Source organism: Hypomesus transpacificus, chromosome 3 (genome assembly GCF_021917145.1).
Source record: "Hypomesus transpacificus isolate Combined female chromosome 3, fHypTra1, whole genome shotgun sequence".
NCBI lineage: Eukaryota > Metazoa > Chordata > Actinopteri > Osmeriformes > Osmeridae > Hypomesus > Hypomesus transpacificus.
The window spans coordinates 1,048,896-1,066,269 of record NC_061062.1 but is presented as its reverse complement, the minus strand read 5'-3'; the positions used below and the strand labels follow the sequence as shown (position 1 = coordinate 1,066,269).

The 17,374-nt window shown below is 50.8% G+C and overlaps 1 protein-coding gene across 1 annotated transcript in view; it reads right to left on the bottom strand.

Moving 5' to 3' along the window:
* LOC124487044 (regulator of G-protein signaling 6-like) overlaps nucleotides 1–9,227 on the bottom strand; it is a 31,011-nt gene extending 21,784 nt beyond the window's left edge. The window contains exons 1-2 of the mRNA XM_047049061.1: nucleotides 9,047–9,227; nucleotides 6,410–6,503 (exon numbers count right to left, since the gene is read on the bottom strand). Of these exons, the coding sequence (XP_046905017.1) occupies nucleotides 6,410–6,493 (84 nt within the window). The 5' untranslated portion in view covers nucleotides 6,494–6,503; nucleotides 9,047–9,227. The remainder of the gene's footprint in view (nucleotides 1–6,409; nucleotides 6,504–9,046) is intronic.
* Nucleotides 9,228–17,374: the final 8,147 nt, after the last annotated feature.

The following is a 17,374-nucleotide window of genomic DNA, read 5'->3' as shown; positions in this document are numbered from 1 at the left end:
TTATCTCGATATGACCCAGAACAGATTTGGCACTTTACTGCCAAGGAAACAGAACAGTTTGAATCAAAATTGTATCTATGTACAAACAACTATTTTACAGCCGTTGAAATGGGTGACTTTGATGGAATTTGATGGCCTAGTTTAGGCAGCATTTCTTTGCACACTTTATTTGCAAACACACCCACCCACACACAAACACACACACACACACACAAATACATTGAACACTTGTTTGGTTGGGCTGTGAAGCAAACAACAGCTAAGCTTTCAAGTGCAGCCCGCAGGGTTGTTAGGGGAAAGAGATGGTCTTCTGGATTCTCCCAGAGTGAATATACACGTGACAGCCATTCTTACACAGACAATTAGGCCTCTAGGGCATTACAAAGGATCACAATGTCAAACCCAAATAGCAGCACTGGAACAGTTCATTCATTTGGATATGATGCAATACTCACACCAGTACAAATGGAAGCAATCCACATTTGCAGCCGATGTGATATGAGGTTGCCATTGTTGTTCACAAAAGTGGGTGGTATGTAGTCTTTTTTAACGACGAAAGCATATATATAATATATTATATTATTGTCAATGTTCATTCTCCCTTATTCTGGCAGTCCATCAGAGTGTGGGAATAACCATATTAACGTCCTCTCATGTTAAGACTCTCCTCCGCTCTGCTATCGATTCAGAGAAATATTGTGTGCTTAAAAGCTTCAGCTCCTTCTTCCGCCATGCCTTCCCCAGTTATGAAGACTAATCTTCCCTTTCAGTGAATACCGTTTCAAATTCAAGGCCCTGTGCACTTTGATGTCTAACCAAATAAGTCCCATGTTGAGTAGATGTACCGCAAGCCCACTGTAAAACAGCCTTTATTTCACAGTTCATTCCACATGCATTCTGCAGGTGTGGGGTTCTGTCTGATGTCACAGGCGAGGACCTGTATTCGGAGTGCGTTGCTCAAAATGACTTTAGCTTATTGTCTTCCTTGATGGGACATGGAAGCTAATCTGAAATGACTTCCATTTAGTCTTCTTCAGAGACATCCAGGTTTGAGTCTCCTTTAGGAAGTGGCATCATCAGACAAATGACAGACAGCATGCAGCTTGCCTCCTGCTCATCACATGTCAACTCTGCTCGACTCTGGGGAGCTGCAGCTCTCTCTCTGATAGCCTTAGCACCCTCAGACAGAGCCAGCCCAGAGAACAGACCAAGCTGGGAGTCCTGGGGTGGGGTGAGGCCAGCCCTGGTTCCTGGGGGTGAGAGGGTGAGCACAGCCCTGAGTTCTTTCTCTCTCACACAGGTTCGTGTGACGAGCATGAGCCGGATCATCTGGGCTCTCTGGGCTGTTCAGCAGGATGAGCTGACCGTGGTGACTCATCCCTGCTTTGTCGTCGTCCCAGAGACAATCATCAGGCAGGCTGTCTGTCGTCACCTGACTGTCAAGCGCTGTGCCGATGACTCGCTCCCCCATGACATGGAGATCATTTTCAAATGATCAAGCTCTCTATTTTTAGGATACCAAATGTATGCATTTTTCCAACATCAGGAGAAGAAGTGATTATGTTGCTTTGGTCGCTGAGGACGTTGTGAGATGCTGCCTCTGTACCGTAACACTGTAGGTACCGTAACACTGTAGGTATGGTAACACTGTAGGTACGCTAACACTGCAGGTATGGTAACACTGTAGGTACGGTAACACTACGGGGTACCGTAACACTGTAGGTATGGTAACACTGTAGGTACGGTAACACTGCGGGGTACCGTAACACTGTAGGTATGGTAACACTGTAGGTACGGTAACACTGCGGGGTACCGTAACACTGCAGGTATGGTAACACTGTAGGTACGGTAACACTGCGGGGTACCGTAACACTGTAGGTATGGTAACACGGTAACACTGCAGGTATGGTAACACTGTAGGTATGGTAACACGGTAACACTGCAGGTATGGTAACACTGTAGGTATGGTAACACGGTAACACTGTAGGTATGGTAACACTGTAGGTATGGTAACACGGCAACACTGTAGGTATGGTCACACTGTAGGTATGGTAACACGGCAACACTGTAGGTATGGTCACACTGCCTCTGTGCCACGGATGACTCATACATTGTGTACAGAGGCAGACAGACAGACAGAAGGACAGAAGGACAGACAGACATGTGTTGCAGGCTAGCTACTCAAGCATCACACATGCGTTTCTGGAGGGCACAGGGATCATTGCCAACAAGCATTAGCAAAGGTGTAGTTCTATTACACACTGTGTATCGTCATGATATCAATATCCACAAAACAACAAGAGTTGTTGTTCTAGAATTGAAGACAAGCCATAGTAATAAGTCTGAGGAAAGCAAACTTATCTTAAAGAATCTCTCAGTACACACACAGGGGAGGAGCACAGTACAGTGGGTATTTCATGTTGGTTCCATCTATGGTAAGTTGTCATGGTGGGTGGTATAAACACTGCATTATTAAATATTCTCCTGTGAGGACCCAGTTGACAAGGAAGCATCCAGAGAGAAGACTTCCCTTCCCCTGCTAGAGAAAAGCTACATGTATTATAGATAAAAACCCTTTATGGCCGTCATGCTTCCTCAACATCCACCGATAGATAATCCTTCTGAGAGAGCAGAGACCAGCACACACTGAATCAGCCAATTATGTTTTCAGTTCTCAGTGAACTTCGTGGATGTCCACTTGTTTGTGCATCAACTGAAAGTAAACCTCATTTTAATTTTGGTAAATAAACACGTCAAAGACTGTTGGGTAACAGATGGAGCTGTCTACCGAGAATTGCCACCTAACAGAACTTTTCTGGCTTCCGTACGGTACAACTGAGATAAGTGTCATCTTACGAGCTCAACAGGACGGCCAAGGCTCCAGTAAACAGAGCGTTATCCCATTCAAACTTGATAGCGGTCTGTGTGTCATCCTCTGCACAGCGGAGGCGCTGAGCGCGGCGTCCGTGTGCCTCAGCTGTGTTATCTAAAGAGCACACAGGAACAGTGGAGGAGGGCCAGCAGACACCTCTAATGGATCCTCCTTTTGGAGGACAGAAATATCCTCCTGGGGGAGGGGGGGGGGGGGGGGGTGCAGGCGGACGGGTGTCCTCAGCCCTGCTCTGCTGGAGACCCGTCTTTCAGGCCCTCTCAGACTCATAGCCAGAGGTGAAAAGAGACGGTTCCAAACGGAGCGCAGTCCTTCCTGTGGTTAGCTAATGGACGCTGGTGATGGTTGGGGGAGGAGGTGGGGGGAGGAGGTGGGGGGGAGGACGGGGGGGAGGAGGTGGGGGGATTACTCTTGCAGCATGGCAGATTCAGAGCAGATCTGCAGGACTCCATGATGCAGTTTCCTGCTCGCCACAGCCGCTGTCAGAACACAGATTTAAGCATTCTGTTCAACTAGTCGTGATGTATTAGGTTACGTTTAAATTAATGCTCAGTTCCATCTGACTGGGAATCGTAACTTTCTGGGTGGGATTAACAGCCCACCTATGTTCCCTCCTTCCTCTCATTCCTCTTTCTGCAGTTCCTCAGTTCACATTCATAGCCAAACGAGGAGATAAAAATATCTACTGAGAATGAATGTGCTGGCCATGAATAAAAGAATGCATGGAGGAACGATGTCCCGGTGGACTAGATATTCCACTAAAGATGGAATGCTCAAAATTAGCTTCAATTATTTATCAGCAATAAGCAGATGGAGACAGTGAGAGAGAAAGAGAGAGAGAGAGACAGACAGAGAGAGAGAGAGACAGAGAGAGAGAGAGAGAGAGAGAGAGAGAGAGAGAGAGAGAGAGAGAGAGAGAGAGAGAGAGAGAGAGAATGAAAGAAGAAAGGAAGGTTGAGACTGGAATAGGAATGAGGGTGACGAAAGAAGAACCTAGTCTGGTTTGTTAACTGTGAGCACATCAGCCCTCCTGTTGAAGCCTGAAGGGGCTACTAGAGGACGGACACCAGTGACTTTACAACACGTGAAAGGCAGTATTGTGCTGTTCAGCCAGAGTGCTTCTCAGCAATCAGACAACAGTCTTCACGCTGAGGGCTTTGACCCAGCCAACAGCCCTCATTAGGCTGCTCTCAGGCCTTCTGAGCAGCGCTACTTCTTGATGGATCGTGGTGCTATGTGGACCTGAGTATGGCCATCGGCTGCAACCCAAGCAGAAAAAGAGTAGATTTAAATCTATTGTAAGTGTTTTAAATAAGAGCGTTAATGCATTTTTATTTTACTTTAAGTAGAATATTTTCTGCTTGCGGCAAGAACGGGATGCCAGCCATTATCCAATTAAAATATTGAATGACCTGAATGCAGTGAGAGACACACCAGGGGTCTGGAGAAACAAACCTTCGTCCTTCCAGGCTAGAGACCCGCGGCAGCAATTAGCTGCATGTCCACATCCATCTCTCTGGCTGGGAGGCCGGGGTGGGAGGCCGGGGTGGGAGGCCGGGCTGGGAGGCCGGGGTGGGAGGCCAGGGTGGGAGAGGAGTCACACAGGAGGAGGAGGAGGGGACACCCACATCAGGGGGAACAGAGATCAGACCCATCTATTAATAGTTCCTGAGCTTTCTCCTGTCCCAACCTCACTGTGGTCCCGGTTCTTGGCCTAATTGAGTTTTCCAGCGCAGCGGAGATCGAGTCACAGGCTGGTTCTCACTCAGCGCCTGCATCTGAACCCCACTCTTTGTGTCTTAAGCGTGCCAGAACGAGCAGGTAAAAAACAACCGTGTGTGTGTGAGAGTGTGCGCGCCGGTGAGTAAGAGAGAGAGAAAGAGAGAGCCAGTACGCACATGACCTATATATCAAACTCTCACATAGAGGTCTTGTGGCAATAAGGTGTTTGACGGTAATTGCACTGTTTGCTTCAATAACTTCATCTGAGGTGAAAAGAAAACAAGATATGAACTCAGCGATGCCTACTTCACACCTCTCCTCAACCGTGGAATAAAACATCAAACATGTTTTCCGTGCGACGCTCACACATCTCACCAGCCCGAGCGTGGCTCCTGTCGGGTTAGCACGATGCCACAAGGAAAGAAACGCTTGCAGAGCTGAATGAGGACCTTGGAAAACAGCCCCCTCGTTGGGAAGCCTTGGCAGAGCACCGGCCATTCTGAGATTAGCAGAATCCCTCTCTGTCATGAGAAAATAAGGAGGGAGAGGGTTTTGCGCTAGGCTAGCTAGGCTAGCTAGCTGAATACTCATGACAGACAGGAGGTCACTCCCCAGCTTATGGAATGGCAGGCTGCCTGTGAATAACATAATCAGTGTTATTCATGGATTATGGAGACATACCTCCCTGGATAGATTGGCTGCTGTATATTCAGGACAGCTAGAAGCTATTGGCCACTGGAAACAATTATGTTTGTGAGGGAGTCTCTGTGCTATCAGTCGCATTGGAAACAATTGTATTAGTAAAGGTGGCTCTGAGATATCAGTTGCATTCCGGAAAGACAGAAGGAATCATGTCATCAGCAACCAAGCCATTGTTTCTTCCCTCAAACTGTCCCATCAACTCCCCAGATGAGTGGTTTACCCTCTCATTAGTAAAGAGGTAAATTGGCAGAAATGAGAATCCAACTGGTTTCCATTTGACGGCTCCTAGCTCTTCTTCCAGTTTCAGCTACACACTTGGGGGGTCTTTGTTTTAAGGTTGATCAAAAGCAGGTTTCTGAGAGGCCCTGTGTGCAGCCGTCACAAAGCGCTTCATCTCCAGTTCTGGAGAGGAGAGGGGCAAAGAGAGGGGCAGAGAGGCCCCAGGAGGAGCTCATCCTTCCTGTGACGCCCCCAACACATAATTACCCACAATGCTGCTCACCCTCTCCAATCAAAGGACAGGCATCGAGACTCAAGTGCCATAGAGATTGTGTAATTACCCTTGACACGCAAAGGACCTTTCCTCACCCAAACCCACACAAGGATGGAGAGCTTATTAAAACCTGAAGGGTGAAGAGGAGCAGGCGAGGAGGAGGAGGAGGAGGAGGAGGAGGAGGAGAGAGGTGGGGCAGTGCAGTGTCAGTCCAGAGACGGGCAGAGTGAAACAGAAGGTGTGAACGTGTTCCCCTGCTCCCCTGCTAGGAACTCACTCTGCTGCTTCTGACCAGGCACAGCCACGCTCCTCAGGATGCCTGTGAAGCTTTCACAGTTTGGAAGATAATGAAATGTATTCACTTTACTAGATGTGTGTTTTATGTGTTTGTTTTGGCTAAAGGGGATTGATTGTTTTATGGTACATGCAATCAAAATGCCCTCTGGAACTGAAAAACAATCTGAACTCGAGCCAGTGAGAGATCCATCATCACTAAACCCTTCTTCTAACAGACCCAGCGCCTTTTCCTCTCTTCCTGCCTGTCCTAACTGCTGTCCTAAGACGCCTCCCAGGTGTGGGAAGACTCCTGGAAATGAGCCTACCTTCCTGTAGACCATCATGTTGGGGGAGTCCTCTTCTGGATCTGAGTTCCCGATGCTCCCCTGGATTCTGGTCCCCTCCGCCATGAACGCTGACCTGAGCAGGACACAAACACCACAGAGAAGTTGGAGGAGTCAACATCCAGACCAGGCTTCGTTCATCAAACCCTCATTTATCCCGGCAGTTGGAATATTGTCAATATTGGCCCAACAGCATGCCACGCTAACAGCATGCCACGCTAACATGTTTGTCTCCCTCAGAGAGAACGAGAGTTCAGCCTTATCGTTCTGACATTCATGGGTATGTTTGCTCCTCTCACAGGTGTGGGCACCTGTCATAATACAGTGAGATAAGACAGCTCTGGCAGGCTAATGTGCCGACGAGGCGAAGCGAATAACAACGAGCTGACTGAGTCTGGAGCCCCGTCAACGCTGGGAGACACAGTGGCAGTGCGCCATGACAACAATGATGTTCTCCTCTCCGGCCTGCTCTGATTGGCCGTGGATACCCAGTGGTTTCAGCATTGTACGCGTGATGCAACACAGATGTCACATGCCGGGCCAGGCTTGGATGTGTTTGTTTGTATTTGGATGAGTATTTGCCAGCGTAGCGTCGAAGGTGATCTGGGATGAATTCCGGCTGCTATGTTGAGCGGTGTAGACCACGAAGCCCCTGGGAGCCCCACCTCAGTGCTCAGACCCTCTGTGCTCAGACCCTCTGTGCTCAGCCCCTCTGTGCTCAGCCCCTCTGTGCTCAGCCCCTCTGTGCTCAGCCCCTCTGTGCTCAGCCCCTCTGTGCTCAGCCCCTCTGTGCTCAGACCCTCTGTGCTCAGACCCTCTGTGCTCAGACCCTCTGTGCTCAGACCCTCTGTGCTCAGCCCCTCTGTGCTCAGCCCCTCTGTGCTCAGCCCCTCTGTGCTCAGACCGGCTGCCCACAGACAGCAGGGCCTGGAGAGCTCCTGTTTAGGGATTATTTATCATATCTATCTAATCCCCACAACTGCACACTCTCTCTCCTCTCTCTCCCTCTCTCAGGGAATTAATCTAGCCCAACTAAGAATAACCAAAACAGTCCACCGTACAACTAAACTACCTTCCCTCTCCAACTCTAACCCTTCAACCATTGTGTAGTACAACATTTTAATTTTAATTTATTCATTTAGCAGACACTTTTATCCAAAGCGACTTCCAAGAGAGAGCTTTACAAAGTGCTTGGGTCACGGATAATAACAACAAGATAGCCCCAAAAACATTGCGGGTAGCCAAAACATGAAGCACATATTGTGAATAAACAAAAATAAGTGCCAAAAGGGAAGAACCATAAGAGCACGTAGTTAAGTTACAATTAAACAACATGAATCGCTATAAGTGCAAGTGTACCTGTAGAAAAGCAAGCAAAATAAAACTGTCCGTCTTCTAATCGTGTAGAAAGCTGAGCGAGGACTATGCTGTAGGACATCAGGAGTACTAAAACAGAGGAAGGCTGAAGATTCCATGAAGCGTTCTATTTAAAACCTTGTTGTTTTCCGTTTATTAACTACATGTCCACCAGGAATGTCTCGTTGAGGTTATGAATTTGTCTGCCAGGGCCAGGGCTTTGTAGCAAAACAGTTTTCTAACACTAACAAGGCACACAAGCTTGTTAATATGCCAACTGAATCAGAGAAACTAAATCTTGCCAGAGGGCAGCCTCAGGCAGGAGAATAAAGGTTTAGAGCTCAGTTTTATAACTATGCTTTGAATTGTCCAGTATGCCGACATGCCACAATATCATAATCCATGCTAAACATTCTCCATCGAGTGGAGGAACTTTACACGGAGGCCAGCTTTACTGTACGAGCACGGCAACAGCTGCAGCAGACCAGCCATGCACGGCAACAGCTGCAGCAGACCAGCCATGCACGGCAACCACATCATAATTCAGACTGTTGAACACACACAGAGCTGTTAAGCAGGTAGCAGGGAGTCATGTCAGCATGAGCGAGTGAGGGAGTAATCTTTCTCCGGAGCGTTTGTTTCGTCCTCCCACACGTCTCATCCCACATCTCCGGCTCCACGCTGCCACACACTGGACAGAGGGTCAGAGGGTCTGTCCACAGACAGTTCAGAAATGCTCCTCATCCTAGACATGGTCCCCATGTCTTGAGCAGAGACAGACCAGCAGGCTGGACGATGACCTGCACCGCTGGCGACACCAGGACATCAACAAGTCAGTAGAGAGTCGGCGTTCAAGAGAACAACTTGTTGCCCTCAGGACGGCCCAGGTATACAAATCTTCTCTCCCTGATGTCAGTCTTGGCTGGCTGATCACCAAGAGACCGTTTGTAGTTTCAGAGTTGACCCAATGGGGCACAGCCAGGGAGCTAGACACATGGAGCAGGCACACTGGGAAGGTTGATCCTCCAGACAGTCTGAATGCAGAACTGTTGCTGGAACATCAACAGGAGATGCAGGTGGGAGAGAGTTGACGTGCAAAAGACAGGAAACCAAAACGTGCACGAAAATCATGCAGAGTCAAACCCCCAAACCCTCTCTCACTCTCTCACACACACACACACACACACACACAAACACACACACACACACACGGCAGATGAATACAACATCACTGACACCCAGCTGCTGATGAAGCATCGTTACCTTCACAACCAAATAATGCCTTGTCCACTGCTCCCCTGCACTGTCCTTAGCAACAAGCAGCAATCAGGTTCATGATATAGTTAGCATGGGGTAAACCGAGGGAAGGAGAAAGAGAAAGAGAGAGAGGGAGAAAGAGAGAGAGAGAGCAGCTGGATGGTGACTGCAGTATTTCTCTTATTCCTTCTCTTCCTCAGTCCTGGCCAGGGAGAGCCACCTGGAGAGAGGGCTGGAGAGAGGGCTGGAGAGCGGGCTGGAGAGCGGGCTGGAGAGAGGGCTGGAGAGCGGAGCAGTCAGTCGGAGGGATCCTGCATGTGCACTCCTCTCTCCTTCTCTGTCTGTGCCGAGGGTGCGTGTGCCTCTGTCCGTGAGAGAGAGGAGAGGGAGGGAGGGGAGAGAGAGGGAGGGAGGGTCTGTGTGTGACAGAGAGGGAGAGAGAGCACGAGTGGCAGATCGAGTTGGGAGAGGGGGAGGGAGGAGGGAATTACAGAGAAGATAAAGAGAGAGACAGGGAGAGAGAGACAGGGAGAGAGAGACAGGGAGAGAGAGACAGGGAGAGAGAGAGAGAGAGAGAGAGAGAGAGAGAGAGAGAGAGAGAGAGATATGCAGCAGCGCCCACTGATGCTGAAAACAAGAATTATTTCAATAGGACACTGTGATGCTAATAAAAACACAAGTTTCACAATCTGAGCAGAGAGAACCAAAGGGCATGTAAAGCCCTGAGAACAGAATAATGGGAGAAGAGAAATGCAGATGATGAACAAATTACTTAAATTAAATGTCATTTTAATTTTGAGACAATGTTCTCTTGGCTTCATATTCCACAGTCATTGTGGAGGTTGTGTTACATTGTTATTGAAAGCCAATGTATGAAACTGATATGCTAATTGTATCGTTTTATATTCTGCATGTTTCAAGGCATTTGGACATTCAAGGACAGAGAAACATGAGTCTTTTTTCTCATGTCATCCTTTACTCCTCAGCCATTCTTCGGTTCTTTCTCTCTTTCTGAATACTACAGGACCATTCAAGCATAAATGACGAACTGGAATGAATGAATTTTTTTGCTTCAATAAATGAGATTCAAAACCCCCTGAAGGAATCTTCTCCCAGAAATACATGGCTTGTATGGCTTGGCCAATCTGTGAATGCATGCGTGCAAAACACACACAGTTTCTCTCTCTCCCACACACACATATTCAGGTACACTCTGACTTTCTCTGTCTTTCTTACCACACAGCACGTCTTCACCCATCATCATTCATGAACAAGCTTTCCTCTCCCTCCTCCTCCTCCTCCTCTCCCTCCTCCTCTCCCTCCTCTCCCTCCTCCTCCTCCCCCTCCTCCTCTCCCTCCTCTTGCTTGTGTTGCTGCTGCCACTAGTCTAGGAGCATGAGTGTTTGTGTGTGTCTCTGTGTGTGTGTGTTTGTGGCGCGCTGGACAGTGTGTTTAGCTCCTGCCCCCTTCTCCCCTCCACAGTGTTTCCTCATTTACGACACGCCACAACAGAACTCTCAAAGAAGTCAAGGCTCTCAGACTGAGGAAAAATACATAATACAGCTGTAATTTAATTAGCTCAGTGTGGAAAGTCCTTTCCAGAATCCTCCCAAAGATGTGATCCAACAGCCCACGATGTAGCTCAGAGAGCCAATCCCAGCTGCTGCTTAGTGCTCTGGGGGAACAAGACGACGCATGCCAAACGGAGTGATACGCCCATTAAAAGGTTGAAGTTGAGCTCTCAGTGCTTACACAGCACGTTCCCCCACACAGACGTGGAGAGAAACACAACTAGTCCCCTGGTACCCTCATCCCCCCCCCGCTCACCAGGACTGGACCAACACAGGCTCAGACCAACACAGGCTCAGACCAACACAGGCTCAGACCAACACAGGCTCAGATCAACACAGGCTCAGATCAACACTGGCTCAGATCAACACTGGCTCAGATCAACACTGGCTCAGATCAACACAGGCTCAGATTAACACTGGCTCAGATCAACACAGGCTCAGATCAACACAGGCTCAGATCAACACAGGCTCAGATCAACACAGTGAGGCTGGGAGACCGTTTCTTCCCAACACCCACACCACATCTAGTTGAGCAGCAGTGACTTGCAGAATCCCTGTCACATCTCCGGTTCCCATCAGCCACCCCTGCTGTTAAGGAGGCCCACCCATCATTAACAAGCTGGGAGGATAGACTTATCTGCGTTAAGCGAATCGTCTCGCAATCTGCATTAGCGCTGATTTGTTGAAAAGCCATTGGAGTCACTCCTACTCAGACTAAACACCAGCTAGAACACATTAAACCACACTATAGAGCACTGAAGGCTGACCCTTCAACCACAGACTGGTTCTTACTACCTTCGTCCATGTGCAAGTGGGCTGGAATCTGTGCAGTCAACGTGGCGTGTGTAATTTCTAATGACAGCATGGCCTGCTGTTGGTTTAGGAAGACTGAGCCATCCCTCTGGGCTGTCAGCTCCACACCTCCCTCCCCAGTGAGGATAGCTGTGGCCTGGGTTCAGACGGATGTTGTGTAATCTCTCCACGGAACAACTGCTGCTCACTTATCACAGCTCACATCCCTGCCCCCTTCTCCCCTCTGAAGGGTTCTGCCAGCAGGTATCTCTTCACGTACAGGGAGAGGAGAGCAAGGAGAGAGGGGAGTAGAGAGGGCAGGGGGGAAAGAGGGAGAGGAGAGAGGAGAGAGGGGAGTAGAGAGGGCAGGGGGGAAAGAGGGAGAGGAGAGAGGAGAGAGGGGAGTAGAGAGGGCAGGGGGGAAAGAGGGAGAGGAGAGAGGGGAGTAGAGAGGGCAGGGGGGAAAGAGGGAGAGGAGAGAGGGGAGTAGAGAGGGCAGGGGGAAAGAGGGAGAGGAGAGAGGAGAGAGGGGAGTAGAGAGGGCAGGGGGGAAAGAGGGAGAGGAGAGAGGGGAGTAGAGAGGGCAGGGGGGAAAGAGGGAGAGGAGAGAGGAGAGAGGGGAGTAGAGAGGGCAGGGGGGAAAGAGGGAGAGGAGAGAGGAGAGAGGGGAGTAGAGAGGGCAGGGGGGAAAGAGGGAGAGGAGAGAGGAGAGAGGGGAGTAGAGAGGGCAGGGGGGAAAGAGGGAGAGGAGAGAGGAGAGAGGGGAGTAGAGAGGGCAGGGGGGAAAGAGGGAGAGGAGAGAGGAGAGAGGGGAGTAGAGAGGGCAGGGGGGAAAGAGGGAGAGGAGAGAGGAGAGAGGGGAGTAGAGAGGGCAGGGGGGAAAGAGGGAGAGGAGAGAGGAGAGAGGGGAGTAGAGAGGGCAGGGGGGAAAGAGGGAGAGGAGAGAGGAGAGAGGGGAGTAGAGAGGGCAGGGGGGAAAGAGGGAGAGGAGAGAGGAGAGAGGGGAGTAGAGAGGGCAGGGGGGAAAGAGGGAGAGGAGAGAGGAGAGAGGGGAGTAGAGAGGGCAGGGGGGAAAGAGGGAGAGGAGAGAGGAGAGAGGGGAGTAGAGAGGGCAGGGGGGAAAGAGGGAGAGGAGAGAGGAGAGAGGGGAGTAGAGAGGGCAGGGGGGAAAGAGGGAGAGGAGAGAGGGGAGTAGAGAGGGCAGGGGGGAAAGAGGGAGAGGAGAGAGGGGAGTAGAGAGGGCAGGGGGGAAAGAGGGAGAGGAGAGAGGGGAGTAGAGAGGGCAGGGGGGAAAGAGGGAGAGGAGAGAGGGGAGTAGAGAGGGCAGGGGGGAAGGGAGAGGAGAGAGGAGAGAGGGGAGTAGAGAGGGCAGGGGGGAAAGAGGGAGAGGAGAGAGGAGAGAGGGGAGTAAGAGAGGGCAGGGGGGAAGAGGGAGAGGGAGAGGAGAGAGGGGAGTAGAGAGGGCAGGGGGGAAAGAGGGAGAGGAGAGAGGAGAGAGGGGAGTAGAGAGGGCAGGGGGGAAAGAGGGAGAGGAGAGAGGAGAGAGGGGAGTAGAGAGGGCAGGGGGGAAAGAGGGAGAGGAGAGAGGAGAGAGGGGAGTAGAGAGGGCAGGGGGGAAAGAGGGAGAGGAGAGAGGAGAGAGGGGAGTAGAGAGGGCAGGGGGGAAAGAGGGAGAGGAGAGAGGAGAGAGGGGAGTAGAGAGGGCAGGGGGGAAAGAGGGAGAGGAGAGAGGAGAGAGGGGAGTAGAGAGGGCAGGGGGGAAAGAGGGAGAGGAGAGAGGAGAGAGGGGAGTAGAGAGGGCAGGGGGGAAAGAGGGAGAGGAGAGAGGAGAGAGGGGAGTAGAGAGGGCAGGGGGGAAAGAGGGAGAGGAGAGAGGAGAGAGGGGAGTAGAGAGGGCAGGGGGGAAAGAGGGAGAGGAGAGAGGAGAGAGGGGAGTAGAGAGGGCAGGGGGGAAAGAGGGAGAGGAGAGAGGAGAGAGGGGAGTAGAGAGGGCAGGGGGGAAAGAGGGAGAGGAGAGAGGAGAGAGGGGAGTAGAGAGGGCAGGGGGGAAAGAGGGAGAGGAGAGAGGAGAGAGGGGAGTAGAGAGGGCAGGGGGGAAAGAGGGAGAGGAGAGAGGAGAGAGGGGAGTAGAGAGGGCAGGGGGGAAAGAGGGAGAGGAGAGAGGAGAGAGGGGAGTAGAGAGGGCAGGGGGGAAAGAGGGAGAGGAGAGAGGAGAGAGGGGAGTAGAGAGGGCAGGGGGGAAAGAGGGAGAGGAGAGAGGAGAGAGGGGAGTAGAGAGGGCAGGGGGGAAAGAGGGAGAGGAGAGAGGAGAGAGGGGAGTAGAGAGGGCAGGGGGGAAAGAGGGAGAGGAGAGAGGAGAGAGGGGAGTAGAGAGGGCAGGGGGGAAAGAGGGAGAGGAGAGAGGAGAGAGGGGAGTAGAGAGGGCAGGGGGGAAAGAGGGAGAGGAGAGAGGAGAGAGGGGAGTAGAGAGGGCAGGGGGGAAAGAGGGAGAGGAGAGAGGAGAGAGGGGAGTAGAGAGGGCAGGGGGGAAAGAGGGAGGGAGAGAGGAGAGAGGGGAGTAGAGAGGGCAGGGGGGAGAGGGAGAGGAGAGAGGAGAGAGGGGAGTAGAGAGGGCAGGGGGGAAAGAGGGAGAGGAGAGAGGAGAGAGGGGAGTAGAGAGGGAGGGGGGGAGAGGGGGGGGGAAAGAGGGAGAGGAGAGAGGGGAGTAGAGAGGGCAGGGGGGAAAGAGGGAGAGGAGAGAGGAGAGAGGGGAGTAGAGAGGGCAGGGGGGAAAGAGGGAGAGGAGAGAGGAGAGAGGGGAGTAGAGAGGGCAGGGGGGAAAGAGGGAGAGGAGAGAGGAGAGAGGGGAGTAGAGAGGGCAGGGGGGAAAGAGGGAGAGGAGAGAGGAGAGAGGGGAGTAGAGAGGGCAGGGGGGAAAGAGGGAGAGGAGAGAGGAGAGAGGGGAGTAGAGAGGGCAGGGGGGAAAGAGGGAGAGGAGAGAGGGGAGTAGAGAGGGCAGGGGGGAAAGAGGGAGAGGAGAGAGGAGAGAGGGGAGTAGAGAGGGCAGGGGGGAAAGAGGGAGAGGAGAGAGGAGAGAGGGGAGTAGAGAGGGCAGGGGGGAAAGAGGGAGAGGAGAGAGGAGAGAGGGGAGTAGAGAGGGCAGGGGGGAAAGAGGGAGAGGGGGAAAGTGAAAGAAGGGAGAGTGAAGGGTTACTCTACTCTAGTGAAGGGTTACTCTACTCTAGTGAAGGGTTACTCTACTCCAGTGAAGGGTTACTCTACTTACCTATGGAATACTCGCATGGGGAATATCACATATGTCAAATATGTGTTTGTTTTAGTTTTATACTGGAGTTTTAGATTATTTCTCACCATCTGTAGAAGCTGAAGACTGACTAACTGGGTCTGTTCAAATCCCAGCTGTCGACAAGCTGTGGCTCCCTGCTCAATGAAGCCAAAACCCACGTCGTTAGTGTCTAAGGGGGGGTCGGGTGTCCAGGGAGGAATTGTAGATTCTGTCTTATGGATCCTTGGTTTTAATGGTGTCATGGCATTGAGTTTTGACGGTAAACCTTTTCAAGCCTGTCTTGGACTGTGTTATCAGAGGGAGGCATTTTCTGTTCCATATCCAAAAGAAGATCACGTCTATCAGCCTTGAATCAAACAGACTGCATCAGTCAGAGGCTGCACGGAAATATTTTATAGGTGGTGGGGGGGGGGGGGCGGCGGGATTGGGGCACTGAACCGTGGGGTGGCACACCAAAATCAAAAACCAAAACTTAGTTTACTGTATAAGCTAGTTGAAAACTGTCATTATGAGGGTTAAGGAATCGCATACTGGTATACTTTGGTTTCTTACTTTACAATTTATGTTACTAATTATCTGATGTGCTTAGACTAATACCAGCACTGTTAACAGGCTTCCCGCAGAAAATGTGTTAGTTAAGGTGGTAGGATGGGGTTAGTTAAGGTGGTAGGATGTGGTTTGTTAAGGTGGTAGGGTGGGGTTTGTTAAGGTGGTAGGGTGGGGTTAGTTAAGGTGGTAGGATGGGGTTTGTTAAGGTGGTAGGATGGGGTTTGTTAAGGTGGTAGGATGGGGTTAGTTAAGGTGGTAGGATGGGGTTTGTTAAGGTGGTAGGATGGGGTTTGTTAAGGTGGTAGGATGGGGTTTGTTAAGGTGGTAGGATGGGGTTTGTTAAGGTGGTAGGATGGGGTTAGTTAAGGTGGTAGGGTGGGGTTAGCTAAGGTGGTAGGATTGGGGTTAGTTAAGGTGGTAGGATGAGGTTTGTTAAGGTGGTAGGATGAGGTTTGTTAAGGTGGTAGGATGGGGTTAGTTAAGGTGGTAGGGTGGGGTTAGCTAAGGTGGTAGGGTGGGGTTAGTTAAGGTGGTAGGGTGGGGTTAGCTAAGGTGGTAGGATTGGGGTTAGTTAAGGTGGTAGGATGAGGTTTGTTAAGGTGGTAGGATGAGGTTTGTTAAGGTGGTAGGATGGGGTTAGTTAAGGTGGTAGGGTGGGGTTAGCTAAGGTGGTAGGATGAGGTTTGTTAAGGTGGTAGGATGGGGTTAGTTAAGGTGGTAGGATGAGGTTTGTTAAGGTGGTAGGATGAGGTTTGTTAAGGTGGTAGGATGGGGTTAGTTAAGGTGGTAGGGTGGGGTTAGCTAAGGTGGTAGGATGAGGTTTGTTAAGGTGGTAGGATGAGGTTTGTTAAGGTGGTAGGATGGGGTTAGTTAAGGTGGTAGGGTGGGGTTAGCTAAGGTGGTAGGATGAGGTTTGTTAAGGTGGTAGGATGGGGTTAGTTAAGGTGGTAGGGTGGGGTTAGCTAAGGTGGTAGGATGAGGTTTGTTAAGGTGGTAGGATGGGGTTAGTTAAGGTGGTAGGATGAGGTTTGTTAAGGTGGTAGGATGAGGTTTGTTAAGGTGGTAGGATGGGGTTAGTTAAGGTGGTAGGGTGGGGTTAGCTAAGGTGGTAGGATGAGGTTTGTTAAGGTGGTAGGATGAGGTTTGTTAAGGTGGTAGGATGGGGTTAGTTAAGGTGGTAGGGTGGGGTTAGCTAAGGTGGTAGGATGAGGTTTGTTAAGGTGGTAGGATGGGGTTAGTTAAGGTGGTAGGGTGGGGTTAGCTAAGGTGGTAGGGTGGGGTTAGTTAAGGTGGTAGGGTGGGGTTAGTTAAGGTGGTAGGATGAGGTTTGTTAAGGTGGTAGGATGAGGTTTGTTAAGGTGGTAGGGTGGGGTTAGTTAAGGTGGTAGGGTGGGGTTAGTTAAGGTGGTAGGATGAGGTTTGTTAAGGTGGTAGGATGAGGTTTGTTAAGGTGGTAGGATGGGGTTAGTTAAGGTGGTAGGGTGGGGTTAGCTAAGGTGGTAGGATGAGGTTTGTTAAGGTGGTAGGATGGGGTTAGTTAAGGTGGTAGGATGAGGTTTGTTAAGGTGGTAGGATGAGGTTTGTTAAGGTGGTAGGATGGGGTTAGTTAAGGTGGTAGGGTGGGGTTAGCTAAGGTGGTAGGATAAGGTTTGTTACGGTGGTAGGATGAGGTTTGTTAAGGTGGTAGGATGGGGTTAGTTAAGGTGGTAGGATGGGGTTAGTTAAGGTGGTAGGATGGGGTTAGTTAAGGTGGTAGGGTGGGGTTAGCTAAGGTGGTAGGATGAGGTTTGTTAAAGTGGTAGGATGAGGTTTGTTAAGGTGGTAGGATGGGGTTAGTTAAGGTGGTAGGGTGGGGTTAGTTAAGGTGGTAGGATGGGGTTAGTTAAGGTGGTAGGATGGGGTTAGTTAAGGTGGTAGGGTGGGGTTAGCTAAGGTGGTAGGGTGGGGTTTGTTAAGGTGGTAGGATGGGGTTCGCCGTCAGACCGGGGGGGGGGGGCAGTTTTGTTATTATTTTTAGGGTTAGGGTTAGACTCACCACCATGAACCACTTTGCTGATGTGAAGACCTACATGTCAGCACACTGAGTTCCATACCTACACTTCTGGGATTCCCATAGAACAAGATATGACCATTAAC